The 24,616-nt window shown below is 43.6% G+C and overlaps 4 protein-coding genes across 4 annotated transcripts; 2 read left to right on the forward strand and 2 right to left on the reverse strand.

Moving 5' to 3' along the window:
• Positions 1-371: 371 nt before the first annotated feature.
• On the reverse strand, positions 372-2,852 carry LOC135502148 (coagulation factor V-like). The gene has a single exon (XM_064794773.1). It carries the CDS (start codon positions 2,760-2,762, stop codon positions 1,770-1,772), a length of 993 nt encoding a protein of 330 aa, XP_064650843.1. The 5' UTR covers positions 2,763-2,852; the 3' UTR covers positions 372-1,769.
• On the reverse strand, positions 2,746-5,820 carry LOC135502153 (palmitoyltransferase ZDHHC3-like). The gene is made up of 7 exons (XM_064794781.1): positions 5,578-5,820; positions 4,804-4,963; positions 4,568-4,680; positions 4,166-4,227; positions 3,729-3,822; positions 3,325-3,506; positions 2,746-2,926 (listed from the first exon to the last, which is right to left on the reverse strand). Exons 1-7 carry the CDS (start codon positions 5,694-5,696, stop codon positions 2,847-2,849), a joined length of 810 nt encoding a protein of 269 aa, XP_064650851.1. The 5' UTR covers positions 5,697-5,820; the 3' UTR covers positions 2,746-2,846.
• Positions 5,821-5,892: 72 nt separating this feature from the next.
• LOC135502168 (trafficking protein particle complex subunit 4-like) lies at positions 5,893-8,192 on the forward strand. Its single transcript, XM_064794795.1, has 5 exons — positions 5,893-6,097; positions 6,436-6,610; positions 6,935-7,038; positions 7,292-7,418; positions 7,740-8,192. Exons 1-5 carry the CDS (start codon positions 5,923-5,925, stop codon positions 7,810-7,812), a joined length of 654 nt encoding a protein of 217 aa, XP_064650865.1. The 5' UTR covers positions 5,893-5,922; the 3' UTR covers positions 7,813-8,192.
• A 1,580-nt stretch (positions 8,193-9,772) lies between these two features.
• LOC135502241 (polycystin-1-like protein 2) lies at positions 9,773-24,533 on the forward strand. The gene is made up of 22 exons (XM_064794900.1): positions 9,773-9,854; positions 10,230-10,368; positions 10,653-10,755; positions 10,931-11,033; positions 12,182-12,355; positions 14,663-14,718; positions 15,077-15,307; positions 15,403-16,065; positions 16,299-16,538; positions 16,665-16,835; positions 17,139-17,299; positions 17,756-17,866; positions 18,145-18,328; positions 18,807-18,998; positions 19,346-19,430; positions 19,571-19,779; positions 20,162-20,345; positions 20,435-21,133; positions 21,218-21,433; positions 22,528-22,896; positions 23,111-23,200; positions 23,614-24,533. Exons 1-22 carry the CDS (start codon positions 9,773-9,775, stop codon positions 24,531-24,533), a joined length of 5,382 nt encoding a protein of 1,793 aa, XP_064650970.1.
• The last annotated feature ends 83 nt before the right edge of the window (positions 24,534-24,616 follow it).

Below are 24,616 nucleotides of genomic sequence, written 5' to 3' on the forward strand. Positions count from 1 at the left end.
AAGTCCTCCGATATCCTGAACACGGTGCCAGGCTGTTAATTCACCACCTTTCACCAAGTTGATGTCTTGCAGTGTATCTTCAAACTGAATAGTTCCAACAATTACACAACTGAGATGGTCTCTGTCACTACAGTGATGAAATTAAGCCTCTAACCCCAAGGTGTCCTCCATCAGTTGACCTTTCAGGAAAATAACGTCAGACCACTTCTTCCGTGTTACAGTTATAGTCCCAAGTCTTCGACAACCTGCAAGATGTGCATGAATCCTCGGTCAAAGTCACTGCTGTAGCCCTTTTTCCATCCCAACCATTTCAGTCTACTCACATATCACAAGCAAAAAGCAAAAGAGTCACTAATTCATTTCAATACCTTTATTGTTAAAAAAACATATAAATAGCAAGACAGACGATAAAAACACCTTATGATAATTGTATTATCCAAACAAATTGTCACAGATTTAAGTTTATTCAATCGAATTACATTTTTTCTGTGTATCTGTAGAGCAATCGTGATATTGACCGAACATCTGGACACCTTGACATAATCAATGTGGTCAGACTGGCATTGCTGTACATGAAATACCTAGCTTGATTACCATTGTAGCTAGAGGCATCAAACAAATACAATAGCATAAAGTACAGTTGCCAGTCTCAAAATACAAACTTCTTACGCTAGAACAAAGGCATGTCAAAGCTATTTTTAAAATCTGTACACCCACCTAATATGTATTGTAAACAATGCATCTAAATCGTTTCTCAATCCTAGATTACACAATAGCATTTAGAGAGCTAACAATAGTAGAATGTGTTACTGTACATGATTATGCAAGAACAAACTCAAATACGTATTTACCCTTCAATGCCAGGATGAATTTCACCAAATTGAAAATGTGAAATCAACTTCACCCCACTCATGGGGAAGCTCTCACCGAGTACTTTCGAGTACCAATGAGACATGGTTTCAATAATATATCCGATTTTCAGACATTTTCTATCTTGAGCAAAATCCCAACCGGCAGTGAACGGGTTTATGTCATAACAAAACACAATGCTTAAAAGAATATTACTGTATTTCAAAAACATGTATCATTTTAGAGAGCTGTTTGAACCAGGGGTCAAGAGAGCATCACCCAACATTCCAGGAGAACCAGTCTCCTGTGAGAACTACAGACCTCATCCTTGTGGACAAACCTAACTTCAACCACATGCAATGTGAAGCTACAAGCAAAATATCACAAAGAAAGCCCCACTTTACCTGTGAATTCTATCGAGAACTAATGCCAACAGCATAAAAGCACACGCACTGAACATACATTCAGTAGAGCATTTGCTAACAAAACGATAACCGACAGCACGTATTAATCCATACTTGCTGATAGAGATGTCTTCCAAAACAAAAACAGAAAATATTCAATCGACTTCAAAATTTCATGATATCACCATGAAAGATCTGCCAGTATAAGTATTTGAATCTATAGGGTACATGTACTTGTATGAACATTCACACGACAATCCTGAGCAGGGTTGAATGCTCACTTCTCGGGCTCTGCACACAAACCCCTGTGACATTTCCCCTCATTGGCTGTAATACAGGATGCTCTCAAACAGGTCAATCTCAAAATATTGCACTCTACAATATTACATGTATCAATGACATGAATAGCAATCTTTTCATCAGACATGTCGGAGGCTAAGGAAATTGGTCACCAGGAAGTACTACATACATCCTTTCACAAATAAATCGTGTTCATAAGGCTTGAGGTAAAAAGTATCATTTGGACAAAAAAACGCTGTCCTTGTTTACATAAGAGTCAGAAATATCTAGTACAGTAGAGCTTTCGTGCAGTTCTACACTCTGACTGAGTGCCTCCAAATATGACAAGTCTGGTGACAGTTTGACTTGTCGGAAGTCTGATACAGCGTTACTTTGGTTCAGTGCTAGTACTGGCCCAGCACCTTCTAAACTGGGTGCACTGTTGTGTAGTTCAACAGCCGGACTAGTACATTCCATGATACTAGGTGCACTGTTGTGCAGTGCTAGTACTGGCTCAGCATATCCTATACTAGGCGCACTGTTGTGTAGTGCAACAGCTGGACTAGTACCTCCCATACTAGGTGCACTGTTGTGTAGTGCAACAGCTGGACTAGTACCTCCCATACTAGGTGCACTGTTGTGTAGTTCAACAGCTAGACTAGTACCTCCTGTACTAGGTGCACTGTTGTGTAGTGCAACAGCTGGACTAGTATGTGATATACTAGGGGCACTGTTGAGCATTCCTAGAGCTGGGCCTGCACCTACCAAGCTAGGTGCACCGTGTTGCAATTCTAAAACTGGCCCTGCATCGCTAAAGTGCAGTGGGTGATGATCTGAGAGAGGAACCTGAGAGGTACTACTGCTGCATGCAAAGTTTCCAACAGGGTCCGCCGTATCTGGTCCAGTCATATGAGAGGATAGTTTCAGAACCTTTTCATGATTACTTCCATGTGCAATGGAGTCCATTACTGTAGTATTATTAAAATGTTTATCAGAAACATTCCGGTGTGACTTTAACTCATGACTGGGGCCCACACGTCTATCATTTCTTGACTCCCTAGCAGCATATCTATCCTCCTTTCCTGAATGACTTCCAACAATTTGCTGCAGTGCTCCACCTTTGCTTTTGAAGCTTGCATTGTATGTCCTTCCATAGTTTTCCTCCTCAAATCGTGCAGCACATTGGTGCAGCTCTTGACCATGCATTTCATGGTCATCGAATCCAGCCATGCTGGCGTTAACCTCCCTCACAGTCACATGTGCCCAGTCTGAATCAGACCTATGTAATATAGACACGCCCACATCTGGCTTGGGTCACACGACATGTGTACTGCTAGGCCCGGGTGGTCCAATGGGGTGTGTGTAAAATGGACACAGCCAGGTATACATGGGGCCTGGAATGAAGTTTGAAGAGTTTTAATATCAGGGAGACTCTGTTGATATGGAGAGCCAATTATACACCATTAAATAACAGTCAGGAGGCATCGCTGTCCTCTTATCAGTCAACTACCATCACCCCATTGTACTCAATTCTGAACCATATAGAACTTTTATTGGCCAAACTAACTTAGGACACGTGACAGATTCGGCAGCCTGGTGCCCCCTGGGACAGCAGGGCGATTTTCTGGTGCCCCATGATCCAGCATGGTGCCTCAACAAGCTGCCCAGAGAGTGAGTAGTCAGAAAGCTCTGCATGCCTAGTCTTGGGATTGGCAATGCTGTCCTCAACTGAGGGGTGGCCTAACAACAGTGTAAAAAAAAAACACAAACTAACTCCTGTTTATCAACTTACCATTCCCAAACACGTCTGCCAGTAAAGATATTTTCGGTCGCTTAGCTTTTCGCGGGCCCTTCCGCTGTATGTGTTCAACGGCTGTCTCATCATGGAGTACTGCCTGCATTTGATCACATCCAATAGCGATGACGAATAAACCGAACATTATACACTCAATCACGAGAATTATGGTGTGAACTCTGAAAGATAGAAACACTATTTTCATATAGTTTTGTACTGAAATGAATAGTTTTAGAATAAAGTTTCTTTAAGTTTTAACTTCCAAATGGTTCCAGATCAAGAACCATAGAGAGGAATACTGGCCAAAGGACACCACCCTGACCACAAAACTCTGCGACTCTATGGCAAAACGCTCTAGGACAGGCGACTTGAGGGAATTCTGTACAACTTGGAGGACTTACATGCGCATATGTTTGGCTTCTTTTGACTTCTCACCCATCGGGTCTAGAATCCATGACACAACAACTAAAGAGATGGCATATAAAGACGCCAGACCTGAAATGACAATGGCATCAGTTTAGACTTTCAAGTCTACATTTCATCGAGAAAATTTCAACATTGATGTTGAGATTAACTGTTCTCATACCAGTATGTACACAAACTGTGCCTTCAAACTCAATGGTGGGCAGTCGCTTTGTGATCTTACGCCCTGGGTGTTCGGTACGACAAGGAGCTGCCAAGAACACCTCTACTAGAAATTTCCAAGTACCCAGACCCAATTAGACCAAGCTATACAGTGATTAGTTATAGGCTTACTACAATGCACCATAGAATAGTTACTCTGGACTGATTAGGCAGGGCGCTTTAAAACTTAAGATTGACACTGAAATTCACCTACCAGTATAAAACAGAAACTGTATAAAGAACTTTTGATTATATTCACCAACACAATTGTTGATCCTGAAAAGATGTGAAAAGATTAACTAATTGAACTGACAGGTTGCGGAAAATGGTTGCGTGTTTATCCTACTTCATACAGGGCTGGGCCTTGCATGAGAGAACAGACCTTGAACCTCTGTGAAATCTATTGTGACTATTTACCTTTTGATCACAGTTTATATATTATAATCAACCTACTATGAGAGATTACATGCTGTGGTTTGATGGTAAGCTCTCTAGACATTTCCATCCCAAGGTAAATGTTGGGGACAAAGTGAGGTCTGCTCTAGTCTTACAACTTGTCACAGCAGAAGATGTCAGAAATCGTGGCTATTAATAAATGTTGCGAGGATCAACTCACCAAGGACAGTGATGGTCCATCCGACGAATACATCGCCGACATATCCGACAATGATGAGCTCTTGGCGGCCGATATGTCTCACATTTCATGCATACTGTCCACTCATCACCACCCTGGAAAGAAACAAGCCGAAAATTCTCCGCACTGCTTATTTAAAATGAAGGAGTCACACATGAACCTGGTAACCAGGATAACCAGGTGTATTGGGACCAAGACAATTCCCAGCCAATACTCACCTTCTCTACTTTCTTTTGACCGGAATGGATATCACTGAAGTCAATGTCCGTGTCTGGTAGAGGTATGATCCCTGGGTCGGACAGCACCGCTCTCATGTGTGAGAAGATCAGCAGGAATAAGACCGAGTTGAATCCCAGTGCATTGATTGAACCCCACAACCTGAAAGGAGGTTTACTTGCGATGAAGGCAGGAACAATACAAGACGTTCTAATTGAGTCTGAGAGAAAGTGCTTATGGTTATTTGCTCGATTCCCTGCACTACTGCAGGTGTCACTCTCTGTTAGTGTAACACGTACGTGTTTGTCTGGACCACCCTTGTAGTTTGTACCCCCCTGGCCCTGGTATCAATGGGGCCCATCTGCAGGCCTCATTGTTAAACAGAGACCTTAGCGTAACCCAAACATGGCCAATGGCCATGATTTCTTCATGACGCCATTGACGGTGTGATGCTCAATCCGCAATCGGCTGATAAGTGATAAATGTGATGGGTGTGGCACGTCGACACACACCGCCGTCTCGGTCACTAAATTTGGCTGTTGATCATTGAATTTCTGAAACCTTATGTTAGTTAAACCTATAAAGCAACAGAGATGACAAATTCAACAAAAGAAGAAGAGAAATGCCAAAAAAGTAATGAGAGGAGACCTGTTCTACAGTTCCACTAAAATTCAACAGGTGGCGCCACAGCCTTTTTCCGAGATTTTTCGCTTTTACGCCCATCTTTCGCACCAAATATCTTGACGATTTGACCATCAGTAGTGAGGGAAACTTACGTATCTGATAAAGTAGGCATAACCAGATGCCTGATTACAACATAGTCTGCATATAATACTGAGATATATGTGATTAACACGCAAACAATGCCGCACGGATCAGTCCGAAAAACAACCATTTTGCCTGCCAACGAAAACACAGTTTTCCATTTTTCTGATTTGTCTTTAAACAAAATGTTGTCAAATGGCTAAATTCGTTGAAACAGGTGATATTTTATGCCTTGAAAAATATGAACATAATTGTTATAGACCTTTTGTTCTATTCTACAAATTTGACAGGTGAATTATTTTTATTTTCTGGCCAATGGGATTTCTTATTTTCTGCCAGTGAGGTCAAAAATCAACATGGCGATTTTTTCAGTTTTCATTGTGAATCGTGCGGGTGGTTTAATCTATGATTATGACCACTCTGCGCCTAAAACAGAAGTTGAATACACGTTCAGCTATCCCTTAGAACCGGTTCTAAAGATATTTGATGAAAGAATTGTCGTAGCTTTCGGTCAAAGGGATGGCGTGAAAGGTGAAGACCCGCCCCTTCTCTTGTGTTCTGTAGTGCATTGGCCCTGTACATTTTGTAGGCCAACATTCAGGGTGTTACAAAAAATGATCAGGTGATGAAACTCGGTGGTTTGTAACTTATTCGAAGGTGGTCTGCATCAAATATCGTCCCAAGGCCAAAAAAATGTGTTGTGGGCCCTACTTCACCATGTTCACTTGCATAATAATTTTGTTGTGTTTAGTGAGACTGTCAAGGCTAAATTAAAAAAAGTCGACGTGTCACACTCAGTGTTACTGTTGTTGAAATTGAATGCTTTTATTGCTTGATTGTTTCTAACCATTGCATGTCTTCCATTTCAGTTGGCCACACTGTCCTTGGGATCAACGGCATTCCTTCCGCAGGCCGTTCATTGGAAGATGGCCGTGACATCCTGGAGACCATAGCCAATGAAGAAAACTACCCGATCGCCATTAAATTTGGGCGGCCGCGGCTAACCACCAATGAAAAGATAATGTTGGCTAGCATGTTCCATTCGTAAGTAAGATTATTAAATGTAGTCCTGAAATTCACAGATTCTGTCCAGTCCACCTGAATATTGCCTGAATTTAAACTAAACTCCGGTTAGTGTCCTGTATACATATGTCAAGTTAAGTAGCCTACTTTGACCTGGCTAGTCACTGGACATAAAATGCTCACATGCACTGACGGAAGTTATATCTAAAATTTGTACTTGTTTCACCTTTATCACTATGAATGTATTGTATTATAGGAATAACCTATATTCAATAGAATAGTTCCTCATATGGTTCTGAAACTGGTTATTATAAAATCGCCATACTATTTTCATTCACATTCCAGGTTGTTTGCAATTGGCTCACAACTTTCTCCGGAGCCTCGGTCTTCTGGAATAGAGGTCTTAGAAACGGATACATTCAAATTATGGTGCTCACAAACTCTAACTGGTTAGTTGTTCCGCAGCTACAAACGGAATAGAAGAATCTAGAATAATATACATAATATGGGAGGAAATTTACCTTTATGACCAGTGAAGCTTTTATTGAGGGAGATTTGTCAACATTTTAAGGGGTTTTCACATTATACGAGCATAAACAAAATGGTGGAGCGTAGACCAGACTGGCTAGGCACACAACAAACTTGTGAAACATAGCTGCGTCCCCTTAATTTATGTGCTATAGGTTCTATTTTATCTTCCAGGAATCAAATTTATCATAATCTCCGACCCAAAACAGACAGGATTAGAAGCACTCTTGAAAAAGTTGTATGAAGTCTACGCCGATTTTGCCCTGAAGAATCCATTCTATTCCATTGATATGCCAATTAGGTAAGTTCATGAGTTATTGGTGTCTCATCTTGAAAGTGATACAAAAAGGAAACGTGTTTAAAACCCAGCCATTGTTGGATTGTTCCACCTGTCCTCTTGAGAAGTCTGGTGGGAGCAAATTACTTTTGAAAAGAAGATGCTCTTCAAACAAGTCGAGAGGTTTCAAATATTTCCAAAAATGTACATTTTGGACGACTCTTCAGATGCATTGGGCTCTATTGTCACAAAGCCCTTTCTTCAGGATGGTGATTGCTTGGTAATTCTCAAATCACGCTGCACCAGTTGATAAGTTGTAAAGCGCTTTCTTCCTTGTATCTTCAGATGTGAACTTTTCGACCAAAATCTACAGAGTACAATAGACCAGGCAGAAAGATTAGGTGTGGCAAATATCTGAGGAGCCAAGGACCAGGGGTGGTTTTCTGTCTTGGATAAAAGAACTGTGCTGTGACTACTGCCAGGTGTTTGCATTAACGAAGACGGAGAGATGACCGAAGGAGAAAGCCGGTTACTTTGTCTAAATGGGTTGACATGTACCACTGTACTATGAAACAAAAATGCCACGAAAACTTTTGTCAGTTTGTGGTGCTGAATTAGCCAGTTGGGCTGCATGTTTGCCTTGCATTTTGAATAGGGGAGCAGAATAGACAAATAGAAAACTTTTTAGGGATTCAAAAATTGCGTTCAGATTCTCTTGTTTAGAATCTTATGTTGTAAATAATGTGATGTAAATTATTTCAATTGTTCATATGTAAATACTAAATATAACATAACTGTGAATGGAAAAATGCTTTGTCTTTTTTTATCAAAAGACCCCCCCCTCCTGGTTGTTTTATCCCCCCTTTTATTGCATCGGTAGATTGGCGCCTGAATTGGCGATGAAATTGGCTCTACCATAGTTCAAGTGACTTCCGCAGATGGCAGCACCATGCCAGCGCCTGGAATGGATGGGCGATGAAATTGTCTCTACCATAGTTCAAGTGACTTCTCGCAGATGGCAGCACCATGCCAGCGCCTGGAATGGATAGGCGATGAAATTGTCTCTACCATAGTTCAAGTGACTTCTCGCAGATGGCAGCACCATGCCAGTGACTTCTGGTAGATCGCAGCACCATGCCGTGTCGCGCCAGCGAGTTTTTTTACAGGTAGGTTCGTACCATTGTGTACATTGACAGCCAATCAGAGCTCAGTAACTTCGCCTGACGTCATCAAGTAAGAAACGCACGTGTTGTTATTCAGTAAACAAGATCAGCGATGCACACTGACAAATGGTGCGAGTTCGAATCTCGGTAGGACTTCTTTTTCTTGCTTTTTTTTCATTTACTTAATTATTTTAATAATAAATTTCTCTTCGGAAATGTACACAATGTACACAATGGTACGAACCTAAAAAAAAAACTCACGTCGCGCTCGTATTCCTGCTGGTGGGAGATTGTGTCTGTCCTTTGACAGATTGGGCGACAGTCCTCCATGGCTATCTTGTATCAATTCACCTTTCCAACAAAATCGACCAGGTTCCAAATCTCTCCACCAAGAAGCACCGCCGTGTCAGTCCTCGGCCTGGTGACAGTCGAATCAATATCACGCACTTGAACCATTACAATAGACCAGACAACATTTTTTGTTAGTACGTTGATCAAGAAAACATGAAATATTTGGCGAGTGCGCCGAACTAATTAGCGGATTAGTTTATTTGTCACAGACAACAAGCTTCTGGCCCGCGGGTTCTGGCCATGCGGAACCTGCATCAAGGACAAACTTCACGGTGACCAGGACGAATTACTACAGGGGACGGCGTTCGTCACCAGAACAGGACCGTCCTTCTGAGATTGAGAACACCAAGGAAGGAGAAATTTATAAGCGAGACCTCTACAATGCTGGATTATTTATTCCGTTCGTTGGTTTAGGATTCTGGATCGGAACCAGGCCTGATGATATGGAGCTTTACAGGCTTTTTCACGACTTCATCTTGCCTTGGATTTTGATTGTTAGCAGAGCTCCGGGATTGGGAGGTAAGTTGTTCAAATATCATGTTCTCAGTTATAGGTATCATCAATGATTTAGTTCACGACCAGAATGCAATGCATGCCAACGCCATGTTGACTTCACCGAGACATTGGCTTCTTTTTTGTCTCCAGTGGCTTGGAAGCTCACAGAGACAGAGTCCCCTCCAACTCCACGGACTCGTTCTATGGAATACCCATCTGTGATAACAGCATGCCCGTAGTCTCTTCCAACACTTGTTAGTCAGTTTTAATGACTTTTCACTTCAGAACTTTAAAAGTGTTTGCAATATATTTGACATTTCCTCAAACACTGTCAGTTTCAAGTAGGCGGCCAGCCCGTGACATGTAACAATGCATGGAGGTATCAAACACTTGGAAAAGCGGTATAAATTGATCCACAACAGGATATCCTTTGCCATGATTCACACGCTGGGTGGGTTGTACAGCTGCTTGTCCTCGACGAACGGTTGAGATAAAGTATCGGAATGAAACAACATTTACTCAGCTTCCTGGCGTAATACATTGCACCAACAAAGGGAAGTTACTTGACTATTACCGTTAAAATATTTAGTGCGAGATCCGTAGCGCAGCTACTTCAGACGGTTGAAGGACTGGACTTCAATTCACGATGGCTAGCCTTTCTGACATACCGCTATTTTGAAACATGTTTTTGAAAATATACTCTCCGACGGGTACCAGTGTGTTAAGAAGTGATTACCGTGGCCTATTACTACTGCACTCATTTCTCTGTATTACATAAGTCTCAATGCCCAAACATAGTCCCTCCAAAGCTTGCCATATTCTTCAGCCTACTACAACCTGGTTTTCAAGACTGGTGACTCTGGCACAGACGAGGATGTCTATGCCCAAATCATCGCCTACTACTCGAGGTCTAACATCAAGATTCTGAAGGTCAAGGACAAGAGTTTGAGTTTCAAACCAGGGAGGTAAGATTCGATTTTGACAAAAATACGCTTTTCAAATAATAACATTGATGAAATATATTGCTCAACGGTAGGTTAATTGATTGAAAGAACGAACCGATCCTAAAAAGTTTTCCATTTAGAGATTCATCAATTTATGGTGACACAAGATACTATTAGGTAATAGGGTGGTTAGGATCCAAGAAACTAACGTAAACGTGAACGTACATTCCCAAAGATTTTGAAGCCTCGGGACAGTTCTCTCAGGATACGTTTTGATATCGTGAAACAACATTCTTTAATTTCAGTATTGACAAGTTCAGTGTGTTCACAACCGACTATGGGGTCATTGAGAAGGTGGTTGTCGGGCTTGCGAAGACCCCACCCGACAGGGAATGGAATCTCTCTTCGGTAGGTTGCTATAGACGAAATCAAACTTTCAAATGGGACGGGCGACGCACTGGGAACACACCCGAGCGGGGAACGCCGACTGGGTATGACAACTTACAAAGCGTTGTCCATCAGATATCAAAGTGAAAAGTTAGTCTGTTGTCTAATTTCTCTGTGTTTCCGTCTTTATTTTCAGGTGTCCATTATTGATCACTTCAGAGATGACGTCATTACTACCAACTCGAGCAGTTGGCTGCTGTCAAAATCAACACAGACGGAAGTCACCATCGATTTACCAGGTATAAAGTTACCCCGTCTATGCACAAATTGCGCCGACAGTTATGATAGGTAGTAAGTGTGCCTATTGTTGTTGAGTTTTGAATTTTGCAGCCGCAACGAAAAGCTGAATTTACGTTGCAACGCCGTACCGGTGTAATGTTTTTTGTGGTCCCTATATCTCCGTCATTCCATACAATTGACAGCTCACGAGACTATTACTTTTCAAAGTTGTTTACGTTCTCAACCTGTGCTGTTTTTACCTCGGAGGCATAACGATATTTCAGTGAATGGTTTCTGGAGTATGTGGGCCCCTTGGAGCGCTTGTTCCCAGTCCTGCGGACGAGGGAAAAGCACGCGGGTGCGGAGATGCGACAATCCTAGGCCCACGCCAAGCGGCGAAGACTGCAATGGAACAGACACGGAAGGCGTGGAGTGCAGCACAGATCCCTGCCCAGGTAGTCCAGAATAATATCACTGGCGGGTTTGAACGAGCAGTATCTCGAGATAACCGAGACGCCATTACTGCTCCTTTAATACCTAGCATCTTAGTACATAGCCGAAATGCATGTATCACGCATATGAAAAAACCATATGTAGCTGAAACGAAATTGGCATCTTTGTATGTTACCATATTAAACTGGTTTCCAACTAAAACGACAGAGTGGTGACAGAGTGGTATATGTTTGGCTAAGAATTTGAGGGTTTTTTCAGTGACCGGTGGTTGGTCAGCGTGGTCACTATGGCAGCATTGTTCGGTCACGTGCGGCAACGGGTTCCAGTCGCGGTCACGGTCATGTGATAGCCCTGCTCCAGCACGTGGCGGCGCTACATGCAAAGGAAGCGAAGAGTCCGCGAAGCCTTGCAAGTCACCCATAGAGTGTCCAAGTACGTGTTCGTAGAATCATTTTGTAGTCGTGATCAACAAGAAAATCAAACTCATTACTTGTTTTATTCGAACGTCATATCAGTCACTGGCGTATTTGTTTCCCTAAATCCGGTTCGGTCCAACTAGAGCCTCCATTTATATATATACGCTTGTTGATCAGAGACCATCAATAGAACTGGACCGGCTGATAGAAGACACAAAACGCCTGCTGGTCTGGATTGAAACTCCATATACAGTGTGTCATCTTTAGAAATATGTGAACGCTAACATCCTATTTTTCAGTCAACGGAAACTGGGGTGAATGGCAAGCATGGAGCACATGTTCAGTCACATGCAGTATAGGGACGAGGATGCGATCACGTGACTGTGATAATCCCGCTCCTCGGCATAACGGGCGTAGCTGTGAGGGGTCAGCGATACAGACGGAACGCTGTGATTCGCGGGTACAGTGCCCAGGTGAGTGATACTCCATTATTTCTTAGGCTCTTTTTGGACATTCCATAGATTACAAATTCTTACACAGCAGTTGAAACCAACGTGTAGGCCTAGTGGTCATCCAGTTCTCGAAGGAGGAAGCTCATGGATGGATTCGTTTGACTGACACCGCGGCTCCTATGAGTGTATTAAGAGCCGTGCTCCTCGTTATAGTTGATTACAAGCAATTCCTTCTCCTTCTGTGTGCCCATTATTCAATCTGAAGCACAAAACTTTGAAACTTTTAAGCCTGTCGGCGACGGTGGTTCACATATCTGGGTTGCTTGCATTGCGGAAAATTTGTGGAAGACAGATCAGCAGATATAGCATCGTTCATTGAATATTGTCTCTAGAGTCCCAGAAGCAAAGTTCGTGTGCAAGAGTTGAGAATCTAAGAGAAAATGGAAATTACAAGTCCTTCGGCAACGGTGGTTTTTGTGGTGTGTATATCGGGTGCTTGTCACACACTTAATGTTATTCGCGATCTTTTTTAATCTTTTAGTCAATGGAGGATGGAGTTCGTGGAACGACTGGTCTCAGTGCGCCGGGAACTGTGAGATGGGTAGAACATCACGGTCCAGGTCATGTGACTCGCCAGAGCAAGCGCATGGCGGCCTTGATTGCCCTGGTGATCGAGAAGAGAAGAGAGAGTGTCCATTGAAGCCCTGTCCAGGTAGACCTATTCCACTCTGTATAAAATCTCAAATCCCAATAGTGCTTAACTTGGTTGACATTCCTCGCAATTGCACTGGACTTATACTAATCAAGTTTTAGTTTTCCCGTTTCGAGAGAATGGGCAAAACGAAGCTAATGAAAAAGCCTTCGGACAGCCAGGTTCATGCTCTACCCTGATTTATCGGCCATGTAATCACCAGACCTGAAGAAGGCTACGTCGTCGTCAACTACATGTATCCATTACTCCTGGTAACTAAGTTTTCACAACAATGGCACTTTGCTACCATCTTCAACACGCATCTTCAATTTCAGTTCATGGTTTTTGGGGGCCGTGGAGTCCTTGGGATCAGTGCGATGAACACTGTGGGAAGGGGGCGAGCCGCCGCCGCAGACTCTGCGATTCTCCAGCACCGAAGCACGGCGGTCGACCATGCGCTGGAGATAATCAGGAGATAAGAGAATGCTTCCTAAGACCTTGCCCAGGTGACCACACGTTTGTCAATTTATCGAATTTTCTTGATTTTTAGGAAGATGCAAGTGCGATCCCAGTCGATTTTAGTATCAATGGAAAGTAGCATATGCATATATAAATTTCTATCTTTAAAGTACCATTATTTCTAATGTTCTTTTTAGTCCATGGCTCTTGGGGACCTTGGAATCCCTGGAACTCCTGTTCAGTGACCTGCGGCCCTGGCTCACGTAGTAGGACGCGCCTCTGCGATAGCCCTGAACCAGCACATGGAGGCAATTTTTGCAGTGGAGAAAGCATGGAAAGAGAGGATTGCAAGATAAAGAATTGCCCAGGTAAAATTTTTCATTCACAAAGTTTGAAGTAAAGCGTTTGAAACTTCTTCTTGAACAAAGTTGATCACAAACGCACCAAGGCTTGACATGATAAAGCTGATTGCTCTGTCTTCCAGTTCATGGCCAATGGTCATCATGGAATCCATGGAGTCCCTGCACAACCTCCTGCGGGGCTGACAGTAGCAAAACACGGACTCGAGCATGTTCTTCTCCGCGCCCGTCATTCGGAGGCGACTCGTGCCTTGGTGACGTGATGGAGAAAGCCCTTTGTATGAGGAAGCCGTGTCCAGTGCATGGTTCATGGAGTGCTTGGGGTCCTTGGAGCAACTGCTCAGTAGCGTGTGACAGCGGCATCAGAACCCACCAACGCCTCTGCTCCGACCCTGCACCACAATATGGCGGTCGAGGTTGCAGAGGCAAAGATACTGAAAGCGAAGTTTGTGAAGAGAAGTCTTGTGTTGGTAGGTATGGCACTAGTCAAGACAACGCTTGTACCACTGTGAGGTTTCATGACACAAACTCTGAGGCGATATGGCACTGAAAACTCTCGAGGACAGCCGTCTTCGTTACCAAAACGGACTGACTGTCAGCTCGTATCTCAAAAATTCCGATCGAAGAAGAAGACGTCGTTTCTTTGAATACACCAGTCGACTTCCTGTCGAAGCACTTGGATGTAAATCAATTTACAAAAGTTCAGCTTTTCTGCTCATGTTGTATTATTTTCGAATCAAATACGACGTCTGTGGAGAGAGTCGGTCAAATAGCAACATGTGGAAGCACCAATTCTTACATTTCTTACCATATTTTCAGATCCAGAGGATAATTTCAAATCGGCGATGGCTGATTTATTTGGATCAGATAATGAGGTACACTGTTGTTCACATTCATTTTGATGTTTTCTTTGGCAATGCACAATTTGTTACAAGAGTTTGCCTTTGGGAAAAGTCAAATATGAACACGTTTATCTGATTGTGAAAATCGCAGTTCTTGCAAGGCGTCTTCTATAAAGGCCTACACGAAATTAGAATCTGCCGGGGCAAACGACCAAGTGAGAAAAGGTATGAAAAAGGGCACCTGTGTGGAGAAGGAGGGAACCCATAGCAAGATTATTGACCACAAAATACGATTTATACCCTAACATACCAGGAAAGAACATTCATCCAACACCAGACATTATAGCCTTTATCCCTTTTTGCCGTACAGAACGTATTTTCTCATTTTCAGAGCCTGTCGCTCGCAGACGTTTCATCAAAAACCGACGACCTTTTCAAAAGTTTGGATAGCCTCAACCGGAAGTATGTAGTCTTAGAAATGGATGGCTGCCAGATTGGAATGGCCCAGTTCGGAGACAACTCCACAAGACAAACGGTCGAAACTAAGATGATGTCCCTTTCGTTTGGGGCAGATTTTATGAACAATATTTTTGATGCGACGGAGGGTGCCGTCAAACTTAAGGTCAGTTTGAAGTCAACTTTTTCTTATGACTTTCTATTGGACAAAATGTTATAAATGAACGCTCCTAGAATACTTGCTTCTGTTTCTTTCTGCAGTTTGCATCATTCGATTCCACAAAACTGAAAAAAGGCAACGAGACAGAAGAGCTAGAGGTGGAATGTCCCGTTGTCAAGCTACAAATAGAACAGGAAAGCGGCGCCAAGGTTGAAGATGTCAAGGACGTTGCATTTGACCTTGGCCTTCCTAACACTGGTGGACCCAAAGAGGATGACGTCATTGCAAACAAAATGACCTTGACTCCTGGGAAAAGCATCACACAGAATGTAACGATTGTGACCAGAGGATGCACGGTGCAGGCATTCTTTCAACTTCCTGATGATGTCATATCCGATTATAGGTTAAAGGTCAACATCAACGAAACTGCGGGAGCAGAATTTACCATTTTCGCTAACAAAACCGTGGAACAAACAGGCAGAGGGGAGCTAAACGTTATAAATGTAAATGCCTACTTTCAAGATGGCGCAAGCAATTTGATCGTTATGGTACCAGGAAAGCAAGCAGTATCAGCGCCATTTAATGCCATTATGTCACTGACACTATTCCCGGGGACGAATTCATCACATATAATCAAGAGGCGCCACAAAAGGTCGATTGAAAATGATACAGATGTTGGAAGTTCTGTTGGTCTCGGCGCAGTGGCGTTCATCCCCAAAATGCTGGACCCTGTCACCAATGAGTGGATAGAGGTCCCCGACGGGGTAAGTGTGCTGTATGACCCCCTTGCTTATGTGATGCCCATGGTTGGTATGTTGCGGGCGATGGTTGGCCAGGTTCTTTCATTGATCGGTCACGACTTGGCGTATCTCTAACATGTATTTGTTATCTTTTCTCGGCTCAATCTCGTGGCTCTCGGGCAAAACCGAAAGTACATGTACATGTATTCGTTAGGAAGCTTTTCGTGCGATAGCAAGTCTTTCGTTTTACATTTCAGCTTGAGGTCTCGCGAGATTCATCCATCAAAAACGTGAAGTTCAAGAGCAACTTCTTCGGCTGCTTCAGCGCTAACATCTTCGTCCCTCCGAACACGATAGACTTCAGCGCAGTCTTTGACAACTTTGGCGCCAAACTCGCGGAAAACTTCACGGTTCTTCTCTCCATCTGCATCATGGTCGGCTGCTTTATCTTCTGCGGGATTATCATGCACAGGAAAGACAGAAAAGACGATATTCTGGTGAGGTTTTTTGTTCTATTTTCCAATGTTTAAGCTAAACATGGAAATAGTTCCAAAAAAGGTTTAAAATGATTGATTTTATGACGTGCCAGACAGTGTATCAGGCATGCCTTTTTGTTTTTACAGTTCCAGTTTGAGCCCCTGGCTGACAACGACTCACAACACGTGTACACATACACCATGACAGCATTCACGGGCGTCAAAACCGGAGCCGGAACTACGTCACGGATACACTTCGAGCTGATTGGTGAATGGGGATCGACTGGACATCGTATCATGTCGGATGGATTTAGAGAGGTAGGGACAAGACATGCTGGAAAAGTGACCGAGCGTTGACAGGTGAACGGCGATACCGACCCCGTTACTTTTTTCAAGCCAAGGCAACATACATAGCAATGAATTCTAAATGCAATTGACAATTGATAGCCCGGTCAGAACCTTTTTGCGACGAAGAATTTGAAGTAAGTTGCTTTCCATCCCCCCATAGCAGGCCTTTGTGTTATTCCCAAAACACAGTCAATCAAAGTGATTGAGACTATTTCTGAAACGAGACAAAGGTCTATGGGAGAATGGCTGTTATCAGAGTCTGTTTTTTTCCAGAATTTTGCCACTGGGTCGGTCAGCAACTTCGTTCTAACGACACAGGCCCCACTGGGAAGATTAATTCGGATGCGCATATGGATTGAAGAGCGGGGTCGAAATCCCGACCCGGGCTGGTTCCTGGAGAAAGTTAATGTCGAGGAGGTACACATGGAAAGAATGTAGGTTTTTATTCCTTGAACTTCGCAGAGAAAATGATAGTGGTTGACCGATGCTTTGAATCTTCATGGAAATCAGGGGCTGCTGATCGCTTCTCCAGCCTTGCACACAAACTGCTGTTGTGACAGAACTTAAGCAAATGAGGGGTAATGTTTCAGCGGTTTCCTCAGGATGAATTTCGTTGCTTGTGAACCGATTTTAGGGGGACTATTTAGCTTGTAGAACCAACCGGACGTTTTGTATCTACACAATCTGAAGACTACTGGCCGGTAAGCAATTGATTGAAGCGAAATGTTGAAACTGTTCATGGGCAAATGTTGAATTCAGAGTCCTTTTGAAATGAGATGGTTGTACATCTTCAAAATACAGGGCAAGATCGTCGAGTCTTGGCCTTGGATTGGGCAAGTTCCATCGCAAAGAAACCTAGGACACGCGTCTCCATGTGATCTTCCTTTCAGCTTCACCTTCATGTGCAACCAATGGTTCGACAAGCGTCGAGACGACCACAAGACGTCCCGAACACTGCCTGAGATTAGTCACGATAAGAAATACTTGGCGTTCATTCACAGGTAACACATTTAGCTTAGTTTCCTTCGAATAATTGTGTTCGAAGTTGTTGAAATATAGTCTTTTCGGGATGCATCAGCTAGTCTTTGTTACCAACAGAGCTGGTGATGCAATCTTGTTCAGACGTCCTCTGTTGGCAGTTCACCTACACCATCACTGCTTTGCTTATTCTAGTACATATTGTAGGTGGAGTAGTACAATTGGCCACAATACAATTATCATATGGTCTGTGTATATTATCTTGTACCCCTTTTTCCTCTGTAATATTATCCTCTTCCAGGTCAAAAGTAAATGGAGCAATGGACAACCACGTGGTACTCTCCCTGTTCCGTAAGACTGGCCAAAGCGACTACACGCGCACCCAGCGTCTCTCAGTCTTCTTCTGTATGTTGGCTATGGTCATGGTAGCCAATGCCATGTGGTTCAAAACTGACTCAGTAGAGGGCGCTAATGTCAATTTTGAGGTAAGCGACCTTTGAGCAATTCATCCGTTCATAATGTATCCGCTCCGAATTCGTCAGATAATCAGCAGGAACTTGGGCTTGCCTGGTACGTTCAACCCGTATCCAAGTGTTTCCATATTGTATACATGACCTTTTCAGATCCAGCTGGGCCCTATGACAGTGAAATGGCATGAGTTGTACACAGGGTTCCTCTCCGTGATCATGGTATACCCGCCGATGATGGTCATCGCAGAAATATTTCGTAGGACGAAGAGATGGAAAATGAAGAGGAGAAGCCAACTGGAGGTAGAGTTACGAAACAATCTCTTTTGAGAATTGGAAGGTTTATCTAATGAAACATAGAAATAGTTTGGGTTTCTGACAGAATTCAATGAAACCTGTCGATGAACGCGGAAGTTGTCTCAACGTATAAAACTATAGTCTGTGAAGGGACTTCACCGTATTCCAACTGCCTCTAATGACGTTATTTCCGTTCCAGGCACGTGACGCGCACCTGTTGCCAAGATGGTGTGCCTTCATTGCCTGGTTCTTGGTCTTTGTGACGCTCTTCCTCTCCTTGTTCTTCACCTTCCTCTACAGTATGCAGTGGGGCCCGGAGAAAGCCAACGAGTGGTTGAAGACATTCTGCTTGTCGATATTTCAGATTGTATTCCTCATGGATCCAGTTGCGGTAAGTCTGGAACTGTTTGACGTTGTGAATGATGATTAATTGTAAGATTAAGATACCGGAAGATAGACGGTGTGTGTCTGAGCAGAGTAAACATAATAAGAGTCTGTATGGAGAAGAAGGGGACAATCTTCCTTTCAGATGATTCAGCAGCGAAATACACGGCCTGTTGTCTCTAAACAAAGCCCGCTCGCTCGCTCGTTCTATTGTGGTATTGAAGAGTCATCAGGGCAAATCTTACGAACACCGACCCCACGAAACCACTTTCATAGGGGTCGAGTAGGCCTGAAGGCGAGAGCAAAGAAAGGCAATGTCAATTTCTTGACATGTAAATGTTCTTGTCTTTTTAGTTGTTACTGACGTATCTGTTTATGCGGAAGATAGTCGACGGGTTGAAAAACTCAAACAAGGTGTCCCACGCTGACATCGTTGATGGTAAGAATGATTAAGTTCTTTCATTCACTGCACTGCCTGCGGTATGATTCATTTATCTCAAATCACATTACTGGGACGTTATCAATTTCCCTCGTCGTTAGTAACCTGCACAATGCTTAATGGTGTTTCTCCATTTTCAGGTATCTTGGACAAAAACAGCGCCCAGGCGAAACGGATGAAGCGCGAAAGAGAAAACCAGAAACGACTCTCAAGCACCATCCGGGAACTTACACTGTTTGTCATGTACCTCTTCCTCCTACTGGTCATCTGCTCCGAGTCACGTGACTCGTTGACATATTGGCAAAACAAGGCTTTGAAGGAGCTTTTTGGCCTTTCTCCTCCACCTGAGGTAAGCTGCAGGGTGTTGTACCGCCATTTGGACACTACCAAGCTGTTGACGATGCGGCACACGGGTCTAGTTGTCCACATGTCACACCGAAGTGGATCAGGTCACTGGTCTTTTTTTCTTTCAGTCAAGTCCTTCACTTCGTCAATCCAAATTGTCTTGACTAATTCGTTGGGCGTGTCAGGCAAGATTGTATTCGTTAGTGTTCCCTTGGCTCTCATAACGTGGCCGAACCACCTCAGCTTTTCTTCTCGGCAATGACGCCCGATGTACTGGATGACCAGCCCGATGTACATGTACTTGATGACCAGCTCTCTTACTCAGAGGCTGGTGTACATATGGATGGAGTCATAAAGTGCAGGTGATATGTTCCTTTCTTCTACAGCTGTGTAAAATGAAGACCTTTGACGAATACTGGGACTGGGTCCACAAGAAGATTCTGCCGAATATCTACCCGACTGTTGGATACAATAACGAAGAACTGAATGGCACCGCCCTGGACTTTGTAACAGGACACCAACATTTGCGTTTAGGACCTTCCAGAATAAGACAGAAGAGGGTCAAAGAGGGTAAGTTGGATGATATATAATCGTTTTTTGGTGACCTTAGTTGGTACAAAATACATGTGTACAAAATAACTTCTTCAACACCTTTTCAGGTTCCTGCAGAGCTCCCATGAGAGAATTGAGGAGACTTACTCGTTGTAACCCAGGCTACAGCAAAGATTCCGAAGACAAGGCTTCGTATCTCCCTAATTGGGTAAACGTTTCTGCAGATCTTCACAAGAAAACTGAGAAGTCCGACCCATTCGTCCGTGCATTTCATTACCGCAGCCCCGAAGAATTGCGAGCACTTCCGGTAGCAGGTGAAATCTACGAATACGATGGAGGAGGTTACGCTATCACATTGGGGACGGACTACGCAGACGCAGCCGCCATCTTTAATCGTCTGTTTCAGACAAACTGGTTGGATGAACTCACTCGATTCGTCATAATCGAGTTTACGCTTTTTAACGGTTTTACGAATTTATTCAGTTCAGTTAAGATCATTGCTGAAGTACCAGAGACTGGTGGGATATTCATCATCCAGCAAGGCGTAGAGACCTATCGTCTGTATAACTATGTTGGCGGTATTGGCCTCGTTCTGATGATGATCCAGAGCATTTGGCTCGTTGTTGTTATGGCAACCTGTGCACAGACTGTCATCGGGATTTGCAAGCATCGGGGGAAGTTTTTCAAGAACTTTTGGAATGTGGTTGAGTTGACTAATCTGTTCTGTGCCATCATGATCCTAGTAACATTTTCGATACGGATCTCGATGACAATACATGCAGTTGAAGAACTAAAGAACAACCAAGGTTAGTGTCATAATATCTCGAACCAAATCATGATTGGTCTATTGGCACAGCAACGAAGTTTCAGAAATTTCATTTCAATTTCAGGAAAGTTCGTTATTTTCGACTACGTGATTAGCTGGGTGAAAGCCACAGTCCTCTTCCTCTCTCTGGAAGCCTTCATCAGCATCATGAGGCTGTTCAAATTCCTAGGGTTCAACCGCCACATCGCCATGTTGTCTGCTACACTGAAGATATCGGCATTTGACGTGGCCTCATTTAACATGCTGTTTGCGATCGTCTTGATGGCCTATCTTACTGCAGGTTCGTTGGAAATTACAGTAAACCGCCTCCGGCTAAGGTCAACTTCTACATTGCGTCTAGACCTAGTTTGAAACTCCTCCTTCTCCCTACATGTTTCCTTCTCATTGCTCGTTCGTTAAATGGACCCAGCGTAACGTGTTTGGCTGTTCCCCATGTTCCAGTGCTTCCATACAATGAACAGCTAAAGAGACCATGATTTTCAACACAGAAAAAAGTATCAATCTGTCTTTCCCTGTTCCCAACAATGAGGGCAAACACACAGACACGAAATGTCTTGTTATCTGATCATCCATGTACAGATGTAAACATTTTCATTATCATCATTATCATACCCCGCACCCAAACTTTTCAAACTCCAGCACATACTGATTCCGGGCGTTCGAGTACATGATTATTATGAAGTAGATGTGTTGTTTCAATCATCGCAAATCTGCCTAAAACGGCAAGTTTTCTCAGGTACGGGTACGGCAGTGGCGTGCGTCTTTTTCATTGAAACCACCTCGCACGGCCGGCACCGACATATATCGTCGTTGATGATGGAGAGAGCGGTAGCCGGTACATATTGAGCACGGTTCACTAGCAGTTCAATGTGCTCATGACGTGACGAGAGCAAATCTCACGGGTGGGGCGGAAATTCGCCATATTGCTAACATCATCAGCGCCAACAACTATTTCTTTTGACCCTGCCGGAGTCTTTCAAAACAACAAATGATTGTGTCTGACCCTGCTGGCCTCGATTTTGAAAAACTTTTAAAAAAAGGTCATTCAAACGTTAAATCAACTGCAAAGATAATCTTTTATATCACTGAGGTATATACATACGATATGTTGAGAAAAATCTGTACAACTATCGAAATATACGATTACTTGGAACTATTTCGGCTAATCACTTTGCCACCTGCGCGACCTTGTCACTATTGTGGCGCGCTCGTTTGCATACCGCATATAAGAGGCGAATAAAATCTCCATTTCATCATGAAAGCCTTGACGGTTCAGCGCTGAAGGTGTTTGACTGTGGATCGGCTGGTCACGGGTTCGACCCCCGGTGAATCTGCCGAATATTTTTTTCGAAATAGTTTGCTTCCTCTTCACAGGTCACATGTTCTTCGGTCACATGTACGGCATGTTCCGAGACTGCTGGCGGTCATTGGAGGTCCTCTTCGGGATGTCTCTCGGCCCTCTCACATTCAACGATATCTTCGAAGACGACCACAACGTGCTGTACCTTTCGAGGACTTTCTACACCACGTTTAACGTCATCGTCAAAATAGGTCTGCTGAGTCTATTTATTTCGCTTTTAAATGACACTTACTCCATGGTGTTGGCAAATGAGGATCTCTATAAGTATGATAAAGAGCTTGTTGAGCATATGAGAGAGAGGATCAAGTTACTGTGGGGGATCTTTGAGGGGCGGTTGACTTCGGCGATCCCAGAGAGAAAGAAGGAAGAGAAGGAGCCTCAGGGTACGTAATAACTGTAAGGGTTTTGGAAACAGCGGGACAAGTTCATAGGTTTACAAGGAGACAGCCTATGAATACACAGCCTCACGCAAATTAAATTAAGCATGATGTCCACAGGCTGTTTGACATGCGAACAAATCGTTCATTTTGGACCAAATGTACGTCCTCTCCCGATTGTTCTCATCAGATAGTCATTCAAATTTCCTCTACTATTTAGATCGCCCTGTTGAAATCATGGGAAGGAAGAGGTCGATAATGATCACGGACAACAACCTGAAGTCGATGCTAAAGAATGTCGACGAGACGGGTGAGTTTTGATGCGGAGCAGATTGTAGTAAGAGAAACGATCCTTCTTTTCAGGAGTAAACCTGACCCTAACAAGAACGTCGCTTCCGCTCCTTGGAAGCTGGAAGGCCCTTGGGATCCGCTAACTTCGACCAATCTTATGACAGTCATTTTGTAAATCTAGTTTTGAATTGCTCAGATTGTATAATTGCATTTTGTGGGATGTATGCAAATAGCTTTAAACACCAAGCCACAGTCAAGCAATATCTGTAGTTGTGACCGGGTCGTTGACGATTGGAACATTATTTTGCTACAAGGCTGAAGAAGATGGTATATAGGTTTCAATTTTGCATCATCCATCTAGTTGTCCGTACCTTTTCTGCAGTAAGCAAAGAATCCGAATGAATACACCACGAAGTAATTTCTTCTTTGCAGTTCTTGCTATCACCACAAGAGTGGACCTCATCGAGTACCTGGTCACCCAGATGGAAAACAACATGTCCGTCGGCGAAAGATTCCAATACTTCCGAGATCTCGACCAGACGAGATTTTGCAAGCTCGATCCAGGCGACATCTATGAGCAGCAAGAAACAACTTTCAATATTTGCAATGACGTCACTTCGTCACCTGATGAAAAGGATGTAAAAGCAGTGACGTTTGCTACCAGATTGAAGGATTCTAACTCACAATCGGAACTCACCAAAGACGTGTCCCTGCAAGTAAAGTCTAAGGGCCTACAAGGTCAGGGTACGTTGACTCTTGAGGACGAGAAGTGGAAGTATAGAACTAGTGAATGGAATTACGACTTGAAGACCGAGGATGGACAGGTCCCAGACCCCTTAATCGTCGCGGAAGTTGGGACCTGCTTGTTTCATCCGAATGTTTCCGAATCTGTCGTCAACGGTAACGAGACTCTGATCCACATGCCTGATAGCGACTCTGTTGGCTTGTTGGATTCCGTACGGGAGAGTGACCGGGTCGTGGGACTTGTCCCCATCACGTATTCGATCCCACACTCTGGCGATCTAAGTCTGCCTGCTCCCATACAAAAGAAACTAGAAACCATCGGAATCATCTTGGATGGAGATGGTACAGATGTTGATGGGGAACACCACCTAGCGATGCCGAACGATGCTGAATTTGGACAACACCAGGTGGCGCATTCAAGCCAATCTGGTCTGCCCCCAATCAGTCCACCAATGGATGGCGCTGGTGATTGCCGCGAGATCACGAAATTGGACGATGAGATCGGGAGGTTGAACCTCTTCCAGGATCCACAGCATAACTATTGTGAAATGGTTTGGGATGGGTCAAATGATAAGATACCCCTTATTTTTATGCCGGATGAAAAGTGAGATTGTCAGATCCTGCAGTATTATCTTGTCACTCCCATCAGTAGAGTCTGGTCTTGGCTCTAAGCGCAGACGGCGGATGGAGT

The sequence above is a fragment of the Lineus longissimus genome, chromosome 18 (assembly GCF_910592395.1).
Source record: "Lineus longissimus chromosome 18, tnLinLong1.2, whole genome shotgun sequence".
Lineage (NCBI taxonomy): Eukaryota > Metazoa > Nemertea > Pilidiophora > Heteronemertea > Lineidae > Lineus > Lineus longissimus.

Coding starts and splice junctions, on each gene's coding strand:
- LOC135502153 (XM_064794781.1), bottom strand. CDS start 5,696: ATGGTTGTTTTTCGGACTGATCCGTGCGGCATTGTTTGCGTGTTAATC. Junction 3,823..4,165: donor ACAGTTTCTGTTTTATACTG/GTAGGTGAATTT, acceptor TTGTCATTTCAG/GTCTGGCGTCTTTATATGCC. Junction 3,507..3,728: donor GAAGCCAAACATATGCGCAT/GTAAGTCCTCCA, acceptor TCTATCTTTCAG/AGTTCACACCATAATTCTCG.
- LOC135502168 (XM_064794795.1), top strand. CDS start 5,923: ATGGCGATTTTTTCAGTTTTCATTGTGAATCGTGCGGGTGGTTTAATC. Junction 6,098..6,435: donor TCAAAGGGATGGCGTGAAAG/GTGAAGACCCGC, acceptor CTTCCATTTCAG/TTGGCCACACTGTCCTTGGG. Junction 6,611..6,934: donor TTGGCTAGCATGTTCCATTC/GTAAGTAAGATT, acceptor TTCACATTCCAG/GTTGTTTGCAATTGGCTCAC.
- LOC135502148 (XM_064794773.1), bottom strand. CDS start 2,762: ATGGCTGGATTCGATGACCATGAAATGCATGGTCAAGAGCTGCACCAA.
- LOC135502241 (XM_064794900.1), top strand. CDS start 9,773: ATGCATGGAGGTATCAAACACTTGGAAAAGCGGTATAAATTGATCCAC. Junction 11,034..12,181: donor AGTCACCATCGATTTACCAG/GTATAAAGTTAC, acceptor CCTATTTTTCAG/TCAACGGAAACTGGGGTGAA. Junction 17,300..17,755: donor GAGGTACACATGGAAAGAAT/GTAGGTTTTTAT, acceptor TCTTCCTTTCAG/CTTCACCTTCATGTGCAACC.